Source organism: Gossypium hirsutum, chromosome A08, assembly GCF_007990345.1.
Source record: "Gossypium hirsutum isolate 1008001.06 chromosome A08, Gossypium_hirsutum_v2.1, whole genome shotgun sequence".
NCBI lineage: Eukaryota > Viridiplantae > Streptophyta > Magnoliopsida > Malvales > Malvaceae > Gossypium > Gossypium hirsutum.
Genome location: NC_053431.1, coordinates 92,593,365 through 92,611,155, shown reverse-complemented (window position 1 = coordinate 92,611,155; position 17,791 = coordinate 92,593,365). Strand labels below are relative to the sequence as shown.

Below are 17,791 nucleotides of genomic sequence, written 5' to 3'. Positions count from 1 at the left end.
CCAACACATAAATTAAACAACACATAAGTAATTAAATTTATATTTTACCCTTAATAAAATTTTATATTCCAACCAAATAAATTAAACATAATAATATAATAATATTCCAAGAAATAATTTTACATTTATTTAACAAAACACATATAACATTTACCATCTACGCATGGAAATTTTAACAGAAGACTTGGGTGATATAAAAGAAAGAAAAAGGAGTAAAGCGATGTATCCACTTCTTTAATTTGGAGATTGACACCAACTATTGAAGTTGTTGCTTGTTTTCAAGTAAATGGAAAGAAGAGAATCCAATTGATTGGATTTTTTAACAGACATTTCATTAATCTCAGCTTTTTGCTATTAATTCCAAAATGCATCTAAAGAAAGGAGGAGAGAAATAGGAGAAGAAAACAATGAAATCCACATAATGTTAATCGTTAATATATTATCAAGTGGGGGAGTTTAAAACAACCCCCAAACACCAAAACTTTGTCCAAACCCTCAATTCCAAATCATTTAGCATCAATTCCATGCCTTAACTACTATTATCATATATAACAAAAAAAAAAGAAAGAAAAGAAGAAGAAGAAGCACAACTATCAAAATCCATTCCAAAAAATAAAGTAGTTTGCAAAAATAAAACAACTCTGCGTTGAATAGCTAAAATTTTCTTTTCCTTCTTTTTTTTTTTCTTCATGGCGGTAATTTCCCGGATTTTCATGTATATATACAAACCAACTCCTTAAAAAGGTGATAAACAAAAAAGCTTCATTTTTTTTTGTTGGGAAGCAGACAGGTATAACTACAAAGCAGTAATTTGAGAATAATCACCAAAGACTTCAGGGATCCCAGAGGCAGCCCACAGCCTCTCATTAAACGTTTGTTGCATATCATCAGGAACAAAACTTGTTCTACAAAGCGGACATGTTTTCTGATCATACCCCATCCAACGGTCTAAACAGCTCCGATGGAAAATATGGCGGCAGTTGGTCAGCCGCCTGATCTCATCCTGCCCTTCGAAGTCGTACAAGCACACGGCGCAGCTCTCCGGCGGGTCAACGAGGTCGGAGAACTTGACGACGGGTAGGAGTTCCCGGATGAGGAGAGCAGATACGGGGGCGGCGGAAGCGTGGTGGGTTTCAGGGGCGTATTCGCCCCAAGGAATGTCAGGTTCGAGGAAATCGGGGAGACCCAAATAGAGGAAGAGAGTGGAAATGAATTTGCGAAGGTAAGCAAGGAGAGAAAGCGTGTGGAGAAGCAATCTTGGAAGAAGAAGCTCGGAGTAGGCTACTGGGAAACCCATGTTTTTGTTCTAACTTTAGATACAATGTGAGATAAGCTATGGTTTCCGACGCTTTGGGTTTTCTTTCTTCTTGAGTGATAGATAAATAGGAAGAGATGGAGAGAGTTGGAGTGAGTATATATAGAGATTTTCCAACTCAAAGAAGCTCACTTCAACAATAAAAGAATATTTTGGATTCATCTTTGTAAGCTTTTGTTTTAAGGTTTAATTTAATTTTAAAAATGTTTATTTTTGTTTTCACAAACAATGAATAAAAATTCCGATAGGAGTGGGTAAAATGAAATGATTAAATAAAAATGATTGTGACCAAACCTAAAATTCAAACCGCACTGCCAACCACCCTTGCTTTTATCATAAAGTTGACAGATTCTTGTGATTTCATTAGGGCATACTTCTTTATTTTTGCCTAATTCTATTTTTATTTATGCATTAATTTTAATTATAATAATACATATGTATTACTTGTAATTGTGACTTAAAAAACAGAGAAAGTTTGGAAAGCAAATAATAACAAGTCCAGTAGAAAGGTACCTTCCAAAAAAAAATTGAAGTTAATTATATATATATATAAATATGAATATAAAATTAAATTTTAATTTTTAATAATTATATAAGTTTTTGGAATTCATACAATTTGAATGTAAATAAAAAGAATATCAAACCTCAAATTCAGACAATTTTTTTTCCTTTGTTAATTCAAATTTCAAAAGAATAGGATTCCATGCAAGGATATTTGTTAAAGCATACTAAAATAAAAGTAAAAAATGAAATTTGAGAGGGCTAAAAGTGAAACCTAATTCTTCAAGAATTTAAATTTTAAGTGAAAGAAATATGTAGTATAAATATCAAATGATGAAATAGGGTGGTCCACAGAAATTAATAAATGAAAGATACATACCATCTAAGCGTTGACAAAGATCGCTGTTATGATTAGTCTTTCTAAAAGGGTTGGTATAAGGGTTTATTTTGTAAAAGAATGTATCAAAATTTTATAAATAGGTTAATTAATTTTTGTATATTAAAAATAGATCAAATTTTTAATAAAATAAATTATTTTGTTTTTTAATTTAATATAAAAAATTAATCTATCTATTTTTTGAGTGAATAGAACAAAATATAATTAATACCATAAACTTACTTATCTCATAAAATATTTACAGGTATCCTCTTCATTAAGTTTGTTGCCTAAACAATAATTGCAATCTTAATTATTTTATTAAGTATTTATTTATGTTAAATTAGTTTTATTTGATAATATCTTTTGATATAACAAATTAATATGTTTTTGAATAAAAATTAAAGTTAAATAAAATTGATAAAATAATAAAATCAAGTCTAAATGGTTTCAATTGTGTTAAACATTTTCAATCAATTTAAAACTGTTTTAAAACAAGTTAGTATTGCTCCATGCCAAAAAGTAGCAACACTATTTGGTCAAATATTAATAATTTTTAAAATATCAATACTCATTTTAAAATCGATATCAAATTGACATTCTGTTTTCAACCAATTCAACTAAGTATCGGTCCAGTATCGATACTTTTCATATGGTATCAATAAAAGCTCATTGGTAGTCACTGAAGTTCGCATTAAATGCAAAAGTTATCAATACATTTTTAGTTGGTATCGATACTCGCTATCATAGGTGAATTAAATGCACTAGTTTTTAGATCCCTAATGGCTCTATTCATATCTCCAACAACCACAACAATTGGAAATTGATTAGGGGTATAAATATCAGCTTTCAGAGATCCTACAACAAGAGAAACCATCAAGCTTAAAGATCAATAAAAAACAACCTTAGTGCTTAATTTTTTCTTACTTTTCTTGTACACACTTGTGAGCTTTCATTGTTATTCTTTAGCTTAAGTGTATTCTTATTTATTTATGCTTAATTGGCAAACTTTTTGATCTTGTAAGGATTACTTCTTAGTTTGATATTTGTTATTCTCTTTAGGAGGATTGAATCTTAAGGTTTGGTGGAGTTGCAATTTCAGATTTTGGGTAGAAATTTTAAGGGAAATTGTAAGGATAAACATTATCCTCAAAGGTTGTCAAATTAGTGAATTTGGAAAAATCCTTAGTTGTGGAAAGCTAAGGTAGTAGAGTAGGCAATTGGGGTCGAACCCCTATAAATCGTTGTGTTCTTTGTTGATTATTTTTTCTTTGCTTCTACAATTTTCTTAAGGGCCAATTCATCTTCCCTCTTGGCGATTTCGAGTTGATCATTCGAACTAATAATTTATTATTATTTTAAACTTTTCATTGTATTAGAATCTGATAATCGAATTTATCATTTTTATTACTTCAAATTAGCTCAAATAAACACTTCTTACATATTCTAACAACATATTCGAGCAAGATATGTCATATTCAAATCCCAAATATATTTATCAACTTTCATTATTATTCATTAAGGATATTGCAAAATCAATTAAATTGTGCAACCAAAAATTATTGTCTAATATGTTTACCTTAATACTCTAATATATAATTTTTTCCCCTTATATTAACAAAATTCATTGTTGCAGTCATGCAATAAATTATTTATATGAAAATAAAAAGTACAATTTTCTATATTTTTAAAACTATAATAATATCATATTCTAAAATTTTTAATTTATTTAAAATTTAAATAATGTACACTATTAGCCCATGCATTACATGATTATGTAGACTAATCCAAATCTATTTGAAAGATTGATTAAGAGATTTCAAAGTTACTTATGATTTTAACACCTAATTACACGACTAATTAAAGTTGGTTTTTCTTTTCAATTACAAGGTTCAACCATATTGATAGTTAAAATTATAAAATATACCCATATTGAGATTTGAACTTGAGAATTAAAAATTGTGGCATCTTTTTCTTGATTAGAGGTGTTCATTAACAGGGTTTGATTGGATTTAAACTAGAGCTAAGCATGATATTAACATATTTTATATTGTCTCAAGTTTGGTCTAGCTTGAAATATGGACCTAAAATTTTGCTCAAATCCACCCATTTTTTTGTAAATAACTAACCCAAGCCCATTTTATATCCATCTATATTATTTGTTATTTTTTATTGAAAATATTTATATTATTCTTATTTTTTTTTCATTTCTTAGAATTTTATATATAGACATTTTAAATTTTTTAAAGTTTACATTATAGTATGACATGTTACTATAGATTTAATTTTGTGTGTTATAAATTACATAATATAATATATTGTAAAATTAAAAAAAGAGTTAGAGAGGGACGGGCTCGGGCCTTGAATGAGCCTGAGTTCGGTATATATTTTAAACATATCTAATTTTTTTGTCCAAGTCTAATATCTTTGTGCAAACCTTCCTAATTTTTGAACAGGCCTTCGAGCAAGTTTAGATGGATAGTTTGACCCATAAACTTATCTATTTTTTATATTAAGGTTTTATTGATAAAGTTGCGATTTTTTTATGATATCCATATGTTTTTTTCCTTTTTTATGATGCAATCATAGATTTTAACTCAATTATAAGATTTTAGAATATATAATAAGATTTTATATTTTTAATAAAATTGAAGTAGCATGTATATGTTAGATTAATTTTCTATGTATTTAATCTAAAGTTAATATATCTTTTCATAAAAAAATTCAAAATTCAACCATTAATTGTCCCCTTCACCCCTTCCACATGTTATGTTCTAAACTTGCATGTGTGAATAACTCCATCAATCATCATATAGCAACGAAAACTACGGATTCTCAATTATCAAGAAATGGGTCATAAAGGGAAAAATAGAAAAAGAAAAAGGAAAAGGAAAAAAGAGCTATGGTGGTGAAATGCCCTATACATAAAGAGGGGTTCTTGGTTCCACCAATCATCTTGGTGATGCCCCAACAACGCCAATGAAGAAAACGGTACAAGAAGTAATTATAATATGAACACATAAATGTATTAAAATTTATAATTTTATTATATATATAAACGGAATAAAAGAAAAATTATGTATGGACATGGCGTGTGGGGTTGACACATCAAATGGTGTGTCATTTGTCCCACTAACGCATCAAATGAAATGGCCTTTTCCCGAATGATTTGTGACAAAGTTTCTAGGTACCATTCGTTTCTTCAATCACTTTTTTTTTTTTGTCTTATGATCCACCCTCGACTTAATTAATTAGTTAATGCAAGTTAAGATTCTTGTATCAATCAGTGTGAATATATATATAATCATCATCTCAATCCAACCCACATGATTCTTACATGCTATTATATACCTATAATTATCAAAATCTATTTGTTAATGCATGAAAAAATCTCACACATCTTCTGAATAATTTTACTTAATTAGTTATAAAAAAAATTTGATATCTAACAAGTCCGTGGAAGGGTCGAGGAAGTGGAGAAGAGGGTGTCTGGTTAACGAGGCATGAGTAGAGCTGCAGGCAACTGATAGAGGAGGGGAGGGGCATGAGAATATGGCTAAAAATTATTATTGTGGATGCATCCGTCCGTCGGTCCATGCTGCTGGTATCGGCCTAAAATGCCAATCTCCCTCTGACAAATGCCCTATACAGCCACGACAAGCGTTGGCCCACCCACCCGACCGAGCGGAGCTCGATCTCACCAGTCACCTCCACTACCTTTGTCTCATTCCTTGTCTCTGTCTCCATGCCATCCACTCCCAACGGGAATCTCAAGATTCTTCCTTTAAATATTATCATTACTGCCCCTCCTTGTCTCTCTGCTTTTCTTTTATCTCAATATCAGTAATTGATATTTTTTCCTCCTTTTTATTTAATTGTTCACTCTTGTTTTAAATTTTAGTACAAGGATTCTTCAATCTTTAATCAAGTACTTTACCAAAGAAAGAGTTTTTGTAGTTAAATCGCAAGTACAAGTATATTTTGAAAGGTTTACAGCAAAACAGGCACATATATATATGTATATATCTATACATGCATGGGATGAGATGGGATGGGACTGAAAAAGGCCTTCTGGCATTTGTCGTGATTAGGAACATATTAACGGAGGTAGGGCAGGCCAGCTAAATCCAACCAATATCTCTTTTTAACTCTTACTCTACTACTGTACAAATGCTGTTAAGGCAAATGTTATCATCCCACTTGCCCTCTCATCTTACTTAATAATTTTGTCCACTCCTATGTTTTGCAGCTGTTTTATTCTGTTCTCTGATTCTGCCCCATACTTAGCCCAAAACCCATGTTTTTTGTAGGCGATTAGCTCTCAGATTCTGACTCATTTTAACCCCCTCCCCCAATTAATATATGTAATATCACTATCAGGAGTTGCATCGTAAGATGGAACTGGGTATCAAAACATGTCTGCATTCCAACTTTAGATGTCAGAATTTGTCTCTAACAATTCAAATCCTAATAATGTAATAAAGGAGAAACTGAAGTGAACAATGGATATTTAAGCAGACAATTAACAGCAACTTGCATTATAAAGACGATTGCAGAGAAAAATAAGGTGTACTTTCTGGGTCATGCTTAAATTGACATGTGACATGTGAAAGCATGTTCATCATTGGCGATATGGACTGACGACCACCACGTGGCTTCTTTTCCGTATGCCCTTTCCCTTTGTTTCGGGAAATTAAAACCATTAATCATCTTTTCTTTCTTTCATCACAACCTATTTTTACTTTTAAAAGGATTATATATTATATACAATTTTGTTTTTAAATATAGTAAGTCATATATTATAATTCAATTTGGTTCTTTATTTTTATTTTTAATTTTTAGATTTACTTGTTTTATTTTATTACTTTTATATATTATTTGACATAATTTAAGATTTTTTCATTAAAATTTCTAAAATTTTTAATAATTTTTAAATTATTTTCATTATTTTAAATATAAAATATTTATTTTTATATCGTAAAAATTTTAAACTAAATAAAAAATAATTCATTTCAATTTTGGGTGACCATGATTTTGAACTTGTTTTCCATAAATAGTTTAAATCCTTTGATTTGAGTCTATTTTCAGTTTGGTTGGGTTTTTTTATTATCAACCCGACCATAAACTTTTTAAACTTAACTAGATTATGAGACATTAGAAGAATTTTTTATTTTAAAAATTATATTTATAAAAAATAATGTAAATAATTAATTCATCATAGTTGAAATGGTAGAGTTGAGATTTTAGGGATTTTAGTGTTTTAGGTAGAGGTGCTCATAAGTTGGGTTGGGGTAGTGCCATGTATGGTACTAATACCATATATGGTTGTCTAAGCTCACAACCTAACTCAAAATATGAGTATCAAATTTTACTCAAATCTGCTTATATTTGTTAATAGCTAACTTAAATCTATTTAGGCTCATCTATATTATTTTTATTTTTAAAATATAACTATTTAATTTTTTATTAATTATATATATTACTATTATTATATATTTTTCTTTTATTCGATTCATAAACATAAATAATCTAATAAATTTTTAATATTTACATTAATATAGTATAATATATTTAATATTTTTATATAATATAAGTTACATATAAGAAAAATAAATGAAAAAAATATATTACAAACTTGAAAATAAATTGGGTTCAAGTTTTGAAGCTCAAGCTTGACTCATATTTAAAACATGCTTAATTTTTATGTCTAAATCATTTTTCAGGCTTAATTATATTTTTATCCAAACCATCTCAAATTTCGAGTAGGCATTTGACTTAGATAAATAACGTGACCCTTGAGCAAGTTCCATTATGTGGGTGTTTCCTTTTTTTTTGTTTAAATTACTTTTTATAAATATTATATAGAAATATCAAAGGATAAAAGTAATTTTGTTATTTTTAAAATGAATTATTTTTAAATATTTTTCTAAGTAAATTAGTGTTAGTTTAACTTATGATACCAAATCAATGAAGAACTTAATAATAGTATAGATTAGAATTTTATTCATTATTTGTAATACATTAAATAAATATATTACTATCTTAATAATCTTAAAAATAAAATTAGAGTAGTTGATGAGACTTTAATTGAAATAGTAAAATTGAGATCTTAAAATTTTAAGTGTTAAAGTTTGAATTTCACAGTGATATTGGTAAATTCTTAGTCCAAATTTTTATTTTAGTTATTAAACTAATTTAAATTCTGATCTTATTTATATCGATGTGTTATTGTAATGAATAATCTTTATATATATATATAAACATGCATACATGTGCCATGCTTCCTACCAGAGTTCATCCAACTATATATGCAATCACATTCACACTCATAATTCAACAATCCATAATAGATTTTTTTTTCTGACAACTGTGTACAGTTAAAATTATTGCAAAATGCAAACCCTAAAAATGTGTCTTTAAATTGAGGATCAAAACCATTAAAATTTAAGAATAATTTTCGTGGAAATTTTGAGTGGGGACTTGGAGAATGTTTAATTATTTATAAATTAAGATCATTAATTAATTAATTGACATTTGTACTGGCTATGTTGTTAATTAAGTAGAAAAAGAAGAAGGAAGAAATAGCTTAGGCATGTTTCAAGTGGTATACATTTGAGTGATGACAGAGGGATGAGCTCGCATAGCACTCTTTTAAACAAGTTGCCAAACTACTAAAGATAAGCATGAACAATTACAATTAATTAAGGCTGCATCAGATCATAATTAAAAAAATATCAACACAGCTATATTTACTAATATATATTTAATTAAGACATGAAAGATACGAAAGGAAAGTAAAGAAATGAAGCATATCTGACTGTCTGTACCCTCCAAAAACACTGTTTGATGAAAGAAGATGCAATGTGGTTAACAGATAAGTATGTTGTACTATTTGTTGGCTTTTCAACAGTTTCTGCACTGTGCTCCACTGTATACCCACGTTGTAGTTCTAGTTGTAGTTCATTTAAAAGCTTTTACAATGGCTCCCTACCCACCGAGTCGGGTCCCCAAAGTTATCTAATTTCTGGCATATGCCCACCCACACTGGAGACGACCTCAAGTGACCCATCAATGTATTGCATCTGGGCTTTGAAGAACTATTGAAGAATGAAACAATGAACATGGGAAACATAATCACATTTTCTTTTTTTTCTTTTTCTTTTTTTCAACTGTTGAACAATGATGCCACCACTGTTTTGCAATAGGGACTTGGGAATTATGGGTCTTTTAACAAATAACAAATTATAGGCTGTATGATGCAGTATCCTAGTACTCTTTAATGAACTTTTAGGTCTACCTTTGTGAACCTTGACATGATAGATATTATAAGTTGCAAGTGTCATGCCTACCCTTTTTTTAACTGTTCATCTTTCTTTCCCACATCAACACTGAATTCTTTTGATGTTATTTTGTCAAATATTACATCCTTCCACAACCCATAATGACTGATATCATAACATTTACTCTTAAAAATTATATTTATAAAAATAAATGAGACATGTGAGAATTTTGTTTTTTGCTTGTTAATGTATAAAACTTGTAATTCATTAAATTCATAAAGCGAGAGTGCTTTGCTTCATAAAAGATGCAATGAATATCATTTAACTTTTATTTTGAATCTCCAAATTAAGCTTCCAAGATTTCCCCAAAGTCATCACCTCAACAAGAAAAAAACACCCTTAAACAAATGAATCCCCACCAGAACAGGTTTTAGTTGTTTATATATTACTAGTATCTCCTCGTTGTTCACCGAGCTTGGTATCGCAAGCTTGAAACCCAAGCGGAGGAAATAAGGTGGTGGGACAAAGGCCCATTCTTCCGAGTCGGATTCCTTGAGGTTTAACTTTGGCTTGCCCGTTCCAAGCTTAGAGTTGAGTCATGGGGTTTGAATGTAGACTCTGGGTTTCGTGCCTCTTAGATTGGAGGGTACTGCATGAGGCTAGTTTCATAGAGCAGCGAATATCTCCCGCTCTTGGCAGTGGAAGGACAACAAGCTTGTTCTACTTGGATCCTACATGGCTTGGTTGGTTGATCCTAACTGGACCATTATCTTTTTTTTTCTTTGCTAAAAGCTCATCAAGTTCATTTTTGTGAAAGATTATCCAAACTCCAGTGTTTTTATCGATAAACTTTAGGAGACTTAGTAGGTAACCCATTATTATTTAACTCACATGATGCAACTTATATAGACAGCCGGTATCGTTGTAAAACTGAACCTCTCACAACTGACGGTGAGTTTCAACTAAAGGACCCATTTGAACAATGAACACGTGATATGCGACCACATTGATTAAACAATGTAAAATATATCACTTGTTAGATTTGTAAAATAAATCTGAAATAAAACTTAACAAATCAGAATTAAAACTTAACAAATCAAAATCTATCATGTTAAATCATCAAGAATAAATCAAGAACAAAACTAGATACAGAAGCGTACCTGAATCCATGAATTTCTTGAAGTTTTATCGGATATTGGGGATTTGATCTTCTAAATTAGCACATAAGAAATTTAGAGAATATTTTCTCTTTCTTTCCTAATGATGGAATATTAAAAAAGATATTTTGTGTATCATTTGGGGACCATAATCCTAATATTTATAACCTTGGCATATTAGTTCTAATCAAATTCTAATTAGCTTATTATTAATCAGAATTTGATTAGAATTCAATTACTAGAGTATCTACACATATTTGACCTATACTTTATTTAATAATTAAAGTCCAATAAAATTTTAACCAAATTAGATCACTTTTAATTTGAGCTAACCTATCATGATAGTAAATAATAACATGTAATTACCCTTATTATATATGTGATGTCCATATTTTCCAACTATCTCCCACTTGACCACATATATATACTAATTACTCTATAATTACATGTTATTATATAACCTTATGAGTTCAAAATTTTACTATCATATCCAAAAGGCATTCCGAACAATCTCATCCGTTAATTATGTTAACATAGAACCAAAACGACTTTTGTTAAATATATCGTAACTAAATCCATCAATGATCACGTATATTAACACAACCAAATGACAGAGATCAAGTATGGATGTGTAGCATGGAAATTACATGCAATATGATCTAAACATGTCTATTTCCAACTAGTCATCCTTAGTGAGATCAAACCTTACCAAAATCAAAGTGTGAATAAACCAAATAAACTTTATTTCTGCAGAAAATAAACTTATAATATCTTTAAACTGAAATAACTAAAAATGTGTCTATAACATAAAAACATTTAAAAATACAAACTCCCACTAAAACCAAATATCCTTTAAATGACATTACACCTATATGAGCAGTGTGCTCTTATAAAACCTTAAGTGTAGTACCTTAGTAAGCAAATCCGCAATCATGGAGTTTGTCCTAATATGCTTTATAGGCACCTAACCACTCTGAACTTTTACTTTAACAATTAGGAACTTAAAGTCTATGTGTTTTGACTTTGATGTGCTACTGTTGCTATTGGAATAAAAGATTGCAATCTGTTGCTATTGGAATAAAAGATTGCAATTTGTTTTCACAGTTTGCACCTTAGTGACAAAATCTTGTATCCATATTCCATCAAAATCGGAGTCTATATACCTGATGATCTCTAACTGATTAGATCTCTGATATGTGAGCATGTAATTTTTTATTCTCTAAAAATACCTTATAACCTTTTTAGATGCTATCCAATGGTCCAAACCAGGGTTGCTTAAAATATCTGTCTATCATCCTAATAATGTGCATAATATTCCAATGTATACAAACCTCAATGTACATTAGACTTTCCACTACTAAAATGTAAACAATCTTATGCATTTTTGTAATCGCAAAATCATTCTTAGGGCATTGATTGAGGCTATACTTATTATTGACAAGCAGTATGTCATTAACATATAAAACCAAATATAGAACCTTACTCCCACTAAACTTATGGTATATACGATTATCAACAAAATTCATCTCTAAATCGAATGAGATAATCATTTGGTAAATTTTGTAATATTATTGACAAGAAGTTTACTTAAGCCCATAGTTGAAGTTTTTTAATTTGCAAATCATTATCTTTGCATCATCAGGCACAAAGTTTTCTAATTGCACCATATAAATGTTTGATCAATGTTACCATTGAGAAACCATTAACTTTATATTCATCTGATGTAGCTTAAGGTCAAAATATTCCACTAAAGTCATTATAACCCTTTCTCTAGTGGGCTTTTTTAATGACATTCATTCTTGAGGTTATTCTTTTGGAACAATTACCTCATCTTAAATAGGGATTTGTTCAACATTGTCTTATAAAGGTAAGATTCACTTCTTAATCAATGATAAGTATGAGAACCTAAGCATCGTCAAAAGTGATAGTAGGAACTGAGTTAGAATTCAATTCCTCTTTAAAAGCAATGTCTCTAACCTTATTTCTCCCTCAAAACTCAACATCTTAAAAGAATGTTGCAATTCTCATCTCAAAAATATTCCTAACTGTGAGATCATAAAACTCATAGCTCTTAAATCACTCAAAATTTCCTTGACCCTTATACTTTATAGACATCAAAGAAGTCAGAAGTGATGTCATTTCAACATTATCGTTTTTAGCAAAATGTTTCTCAATTTCGTCAAGAAAATTTTGGCCTGAGTAATCTTTTTAGATTCTTTGCCCCTAAAGGCTTCTGAAATGTTGTACTTCATGATCATTAGACTCATGCAATTTGAACGATCCCACCTCTCAAAATCCCTTTTAACATAGGGGGTGCTTTCTGCAGTGAGAGGTATGAGTAATTCTTCCCTTAGTGCAAGGTCTATGTTCATAGAGCTAAACACTATAAGTAAGTGCCTTTTCCATTCATTGAAATTAGTCCCATTAAGCATGGACATAGACTTTATATTATTAGATATTGTGGCAGTAGAAGATGAATTAACTGAATATAAAACAAAAAATAAGCTCACATCAATATTCATAAGTAAACTATAAATTCAAGATAATGGCTAATCACATCTCAAGATACCAAACACAACATTAATATCAAGTCTTTGGACAGTAATATTAACAATAAGCAGTACTCTTGTTGTAGCAATCAAACATTGACAAGAAATTATGTCAAACAATGAATTAATCTTTGGACTAACTTATTGCTCACATAAAATACCTTATAACTGTCACACATTTATCACCACAAATGTCGTTGAAATTCTGTCAAAGATTAATTTACCTTTGGGCCAATCAATAAATGCACGAATCAAAAAAACATATAATCATCTTAATATTTCAAACTTTTGTGACCTTTTGTTTCAACTAATCTATTTAAAATATTTGACATCCTTAAGTAAAACCTAAAGCCAAAATATGAATTTATTTGTTTCAAAATATTTCTTTTGATTTCATCTTTCAATCAAATTAAAAGATAATAGTATATATATGTATATATATTTATCCCAAAACAACAAAAAATGATGTTGGCAAATATAATAATAGTTGAATAAATCATAAACCATAAACAACCTTACATAAGTGTAATAGCCCAAATTTGACCGTGCTGAAAGCAAAAAAATAAAAATTAAAAATGTCCATTTAAAAAAGTCCAAATTACAGGGTCCTACCCAGCAGACCCACTGCTACTACCCAGCAACCCAAATAAACCCAATAACCCCATAGCCCGTTATAGTGACCCAATACACCAATACAGTCATGGCCCAAATTCTTAGCAGGCCCAATGAACCCCAAACACACATCAAACCTTAGGGTTTCTTCCCTCCTCGCGCCGCAAGGAGTTTCTAGAAGCTTCGGGCACTTCAAACGGCATGGCCTTTCATCTCAATCGTCGCCACCAAGCACGTCGTGATTTCTCGACTCTGTCATCAATCGACGCGCCACCATCAACGCGCAAGATACGCCAAAATCTGGTGTTGGTTCCATCAGCGTGCAAACCTTAGTGATTAAGCGAGATTCTCGTAGGTTACCTGCAAACAAAAGGAAACTAAAAAGATTTCAGCAGATCAATCAAAGATATGATACAACAGACAAGAAATGGAAAGAAATCTTTGATTTCTTTCCAAGTTATGTAATCACAATCGTGGCTATAAAAGCCCGAAATCAAACCATTGTAAGGGACCGGATTTTTGAAAATAGAAATACACTTATATATTCGACTCAGAGAGAAATACAAACAGTTTCCAAAAGGTGATTTAATCGTGTACCTTGTTTTTTTTTATTTTAGCATGCATACATAAATTGTTCTAAGCAGAAATTACTGAGGTTTTACAAAGGAAAGAAAGTTACCTGTATTACGATTGAAAAATGAGAGGGTTTTTAACCCTCCGACCGCCGTACGTGGCGGCGCGTAGGCATGTAGGGACTGGTGGACGGAGACTCCACAGAACTCTGATGACCGGCCCCTAGTCCTCTTCAGAGGATTTTTGTTTTTTTTTCCTAAAACGATATTTCAAATGACTTTTAGGTCTTAGTTTTGGATTAAATAACCCTAACAAAACGACATCGTTTTAGCTTAGTCTAATAACCTTAAAACGATGACGTTTTGAAGCCCCGGGATCCGCGTGTTGACCCGGTTAACCGGGGAGGATCCGCATGTTTTGAGAATTGGGCTAATTGCTCATTTGGTCCTCCTTTTTTAATTATTCATAATTTCATTAATATTTATTTGTAATTTAGCCTTAATGTTTCAATTCCATTTCAATTTAACCCTCATAGTGTTTTGAAACCATATTAAGGGAAACGACGCCATTTTGGGAATAGGGCGATTTGCCCAATGAGTCCCTTTCGTTTTACGCGCGTTTTAAATTAGGCCTTAATTCATTTTTATTTTCTTTTAAATTCGTCTCGTAATTTTGCTGCACTTTCAATTTAGCCCTATATATTCATTTTTTTTATTATTCTATATATATATATTCTTATATGTAGATATTGTTTTATTTTTTATTTTTATTTTTTAACCTTACTTTTATATTATATACTATAAGATTATTTTTATCATACATTATTATTATTTATCGTATATTATTTTTCACAAATTATTATTATTATTATCATTATTTTTATATATTATTAACATATTTTACTTGTATTATATATTTATTAATTATATATATATTGTCCTTACATATATACTTTCGTTATTTTATATCATATCTATTATAATTCTTATTTCCTATATATTCAAATTATGTTTTATTCTATAACGTTTATTATTTTTATTCTATATTACTTATTTTTTTATATATGTTATGTATATATTATTTATTATTCATTATTCATTATATTACTTAAAATTTTAAAATTTGTAAATTGAATTATATTTCTAACTCATATTATACACACATTAAATTATTAATTATTTACTTATTATGTATTATTTTATTTTAAAATGATATTTTATGTGTTATTTTATAAATTCTTTTACATACTCTTTTTTATATATTTAAAAAAAACCAATATATTTTATCATTCTTTTATAAATATTTTTTTATTATGTTTTATAAATTGTATAGCAAATACTATTTTAAGATTATTATTAAATTATGTCATTATTTGTGTTATATGTATATTTTGTTAACAATAACTTATTTCATTTTATATATCATGTGTTATACGTTATTTTATATTTATTATTTGATATTACATTTCATGAACATGTATATTGATATTGCATTATTTTTTGTATATCATGCATTATTTAATTATTACTTTATTGTTTGTATATTTTGTTTATTCATTTTCAATACACGCTATATATATATCTTTGTATGCATATTGTTAATATTTGCCATGTATATATGATCTTTATGCATCTAGCACGATCTTTATATTATTGTCTCCATTCTGTTTAAATGCATGTATCACTTACCTACTACAATAATATGTTATTATGTATGATTTATAATATAATACAATTCATAACACATCATTTTTTTAAAAAATAAGGCCCAAAAGTTTTCAAAAAAACATAAAGGCAATGCTTGGTGTTCGGAAATTTCGAGAAAGTAGTGCCCTAACTTATTGGGTTGCAACATTTCTCATTAAGTTTGAATAATCAAGTACCCTTCTTAGTTTTTAAATGTTTGAAAAATGTGAGCGACTGTCTTGGGTTTGCAAAACAATATGTCCTAACTTATTGGATATAGTGTTTTGTTGTTTCGAGATAGGGATTTCTAAAAAGCTAGCTTAATATCAATACGTTGATACAAGTGAGCTCTAATTTCAAAAAAAAAATTAAAAACATTCTAAAAAGGATTGCATCTTAAAATTTTTATATCTCCGACGTTAAAGACACTTGATAATCAATTGGGTACCAATCTTTGGGCGTTACGAGGGTGCTAATCCTTCCTCGTACGTAACCGACTCCCGAACCCATTTTCTGATTTCGTAGACCAAAACTAATGATTTTAAAACAAAATGTTTTAAAGGTGATCCAATCACACCTAAAAAGATTGGTGGCGACTCCCGTTTTCGTTTTTAAAGTTATTTCCCATTTTCCAAAACACAATTTGAAAATGGTTTCGACAGCTTGGCGACTCCACTGGGGACTAATAAGAGAGTCAAGCCATGTAATTGATTATCTCTTGTCTTAATGTCGGAAATTAAAAATTTTAAAATTTAATCCTCTTTGCATTACATGTGTTTGTATTATTGCATGTGTTGCTATATTCTGATACGTATTGCATTTGCATGACCGTTGTGGTCACACCCTTAAGTGGGAGTGAGAAGCTACGCCTTCGTGAGGTTTTCGCCTCCGTGCAGGATAGTGGATCACTTTTGGGATACATCCGTACCTATGGTTTCGTGAGATTTTCATCTTCGTGTAGCCATAGGAAAATGTATTCCCCTGAACTGAACTCGATTCGAATGAGCTTATAATGGGTGAGGATCGAGGAATCTGCTGGTTTGGGTACTTAAACTTTAGAACCAACCTCATATCGAAAGACCGTATGAGCCCAACTTAGTTAGGATAAAACTTTAGATATTACCCTTATAAGTTATTGTTGAAGTTATTGATATTATGTGATACTGACTATTTCTTTTCTTTTATTTGCATGCCATTTTGCATTTACAAAGATATCGATTCACGATCAGTTTCTAAGTTAGGAAGTTTTATTATGGAGAACGGACTTCTCGATAAAGTGGAAGGCAATGCTAACGTCCATAGATGGTCTGAGCAAACTCAACTAGAAAAGGGAGATAGTATAGCTGAGGGATACGTGTCGGAGTTGTCAGATTACACTCGCATTAGTGTCACGCAGAATAATCTCCAAGAGCTTAAGGAAATTTGGGATCAGTGGGGCAAAGAGACTAAGCAGTTATTCTACGGTCATTACGGAGACCTACCTTACTTGCTTGATGTTCACATAGACGAGCACTTATTCCGAGCCCTTGCTCAATTTTGGAACCCGGCGTACAATTGCTTCACTTTTGGGGAAGTAGGCATGGTACCTACTGTGGAGGAGTACACGGCCTTGCTTCGTTATCCCAGATTTCAGAACGATAGGATCTATTCTCGAGCTGCTTGTGTCCCTACCTTTTGGAAAAAATTGATGATTATTACATAGATGAGCGAGCAGTGGGCCACGTCCCGAATTAAGGAAAAGGG

At 30.2% G+C, this 17,791-nt stretch overlaps 1 protein-coding gene across 1 annotated transcript; it reads right to left on the bottom strand.

Moving 5' to 3' along the window:
- Positions 1 to 582: 582 nt before the first annotated feature.
- LOC121204571 (brassinosteroid-responsive RING protein 1) lies at positions 583 to 1,580 on the bottom strand. Its single transcript, XM_041074649.1, has one exon. It carries the CDS (start codon positions 1,295 to 1,297, stop codon positions 797 to 799), a length of 501 nt encoding a protein of 166 aa, XP_040930583.1. The 5' UTR covers positions 1,298 to 1,580; the 3' UTR covers positions 583 to 796.
- Positions 1,581 to 17,791: the final 16,211 nt, after the last annotated feature.

Excerpts from the sequence above, each read along its gene's own strand:
- LOC121204571 (XM_041074649.1), bottom strand. The coding sequence starts at position 1,297 with ATGGGTTTCCCAGTAGCCTACTCCGAGCTTCTTCTTCCAAGATTGCTT.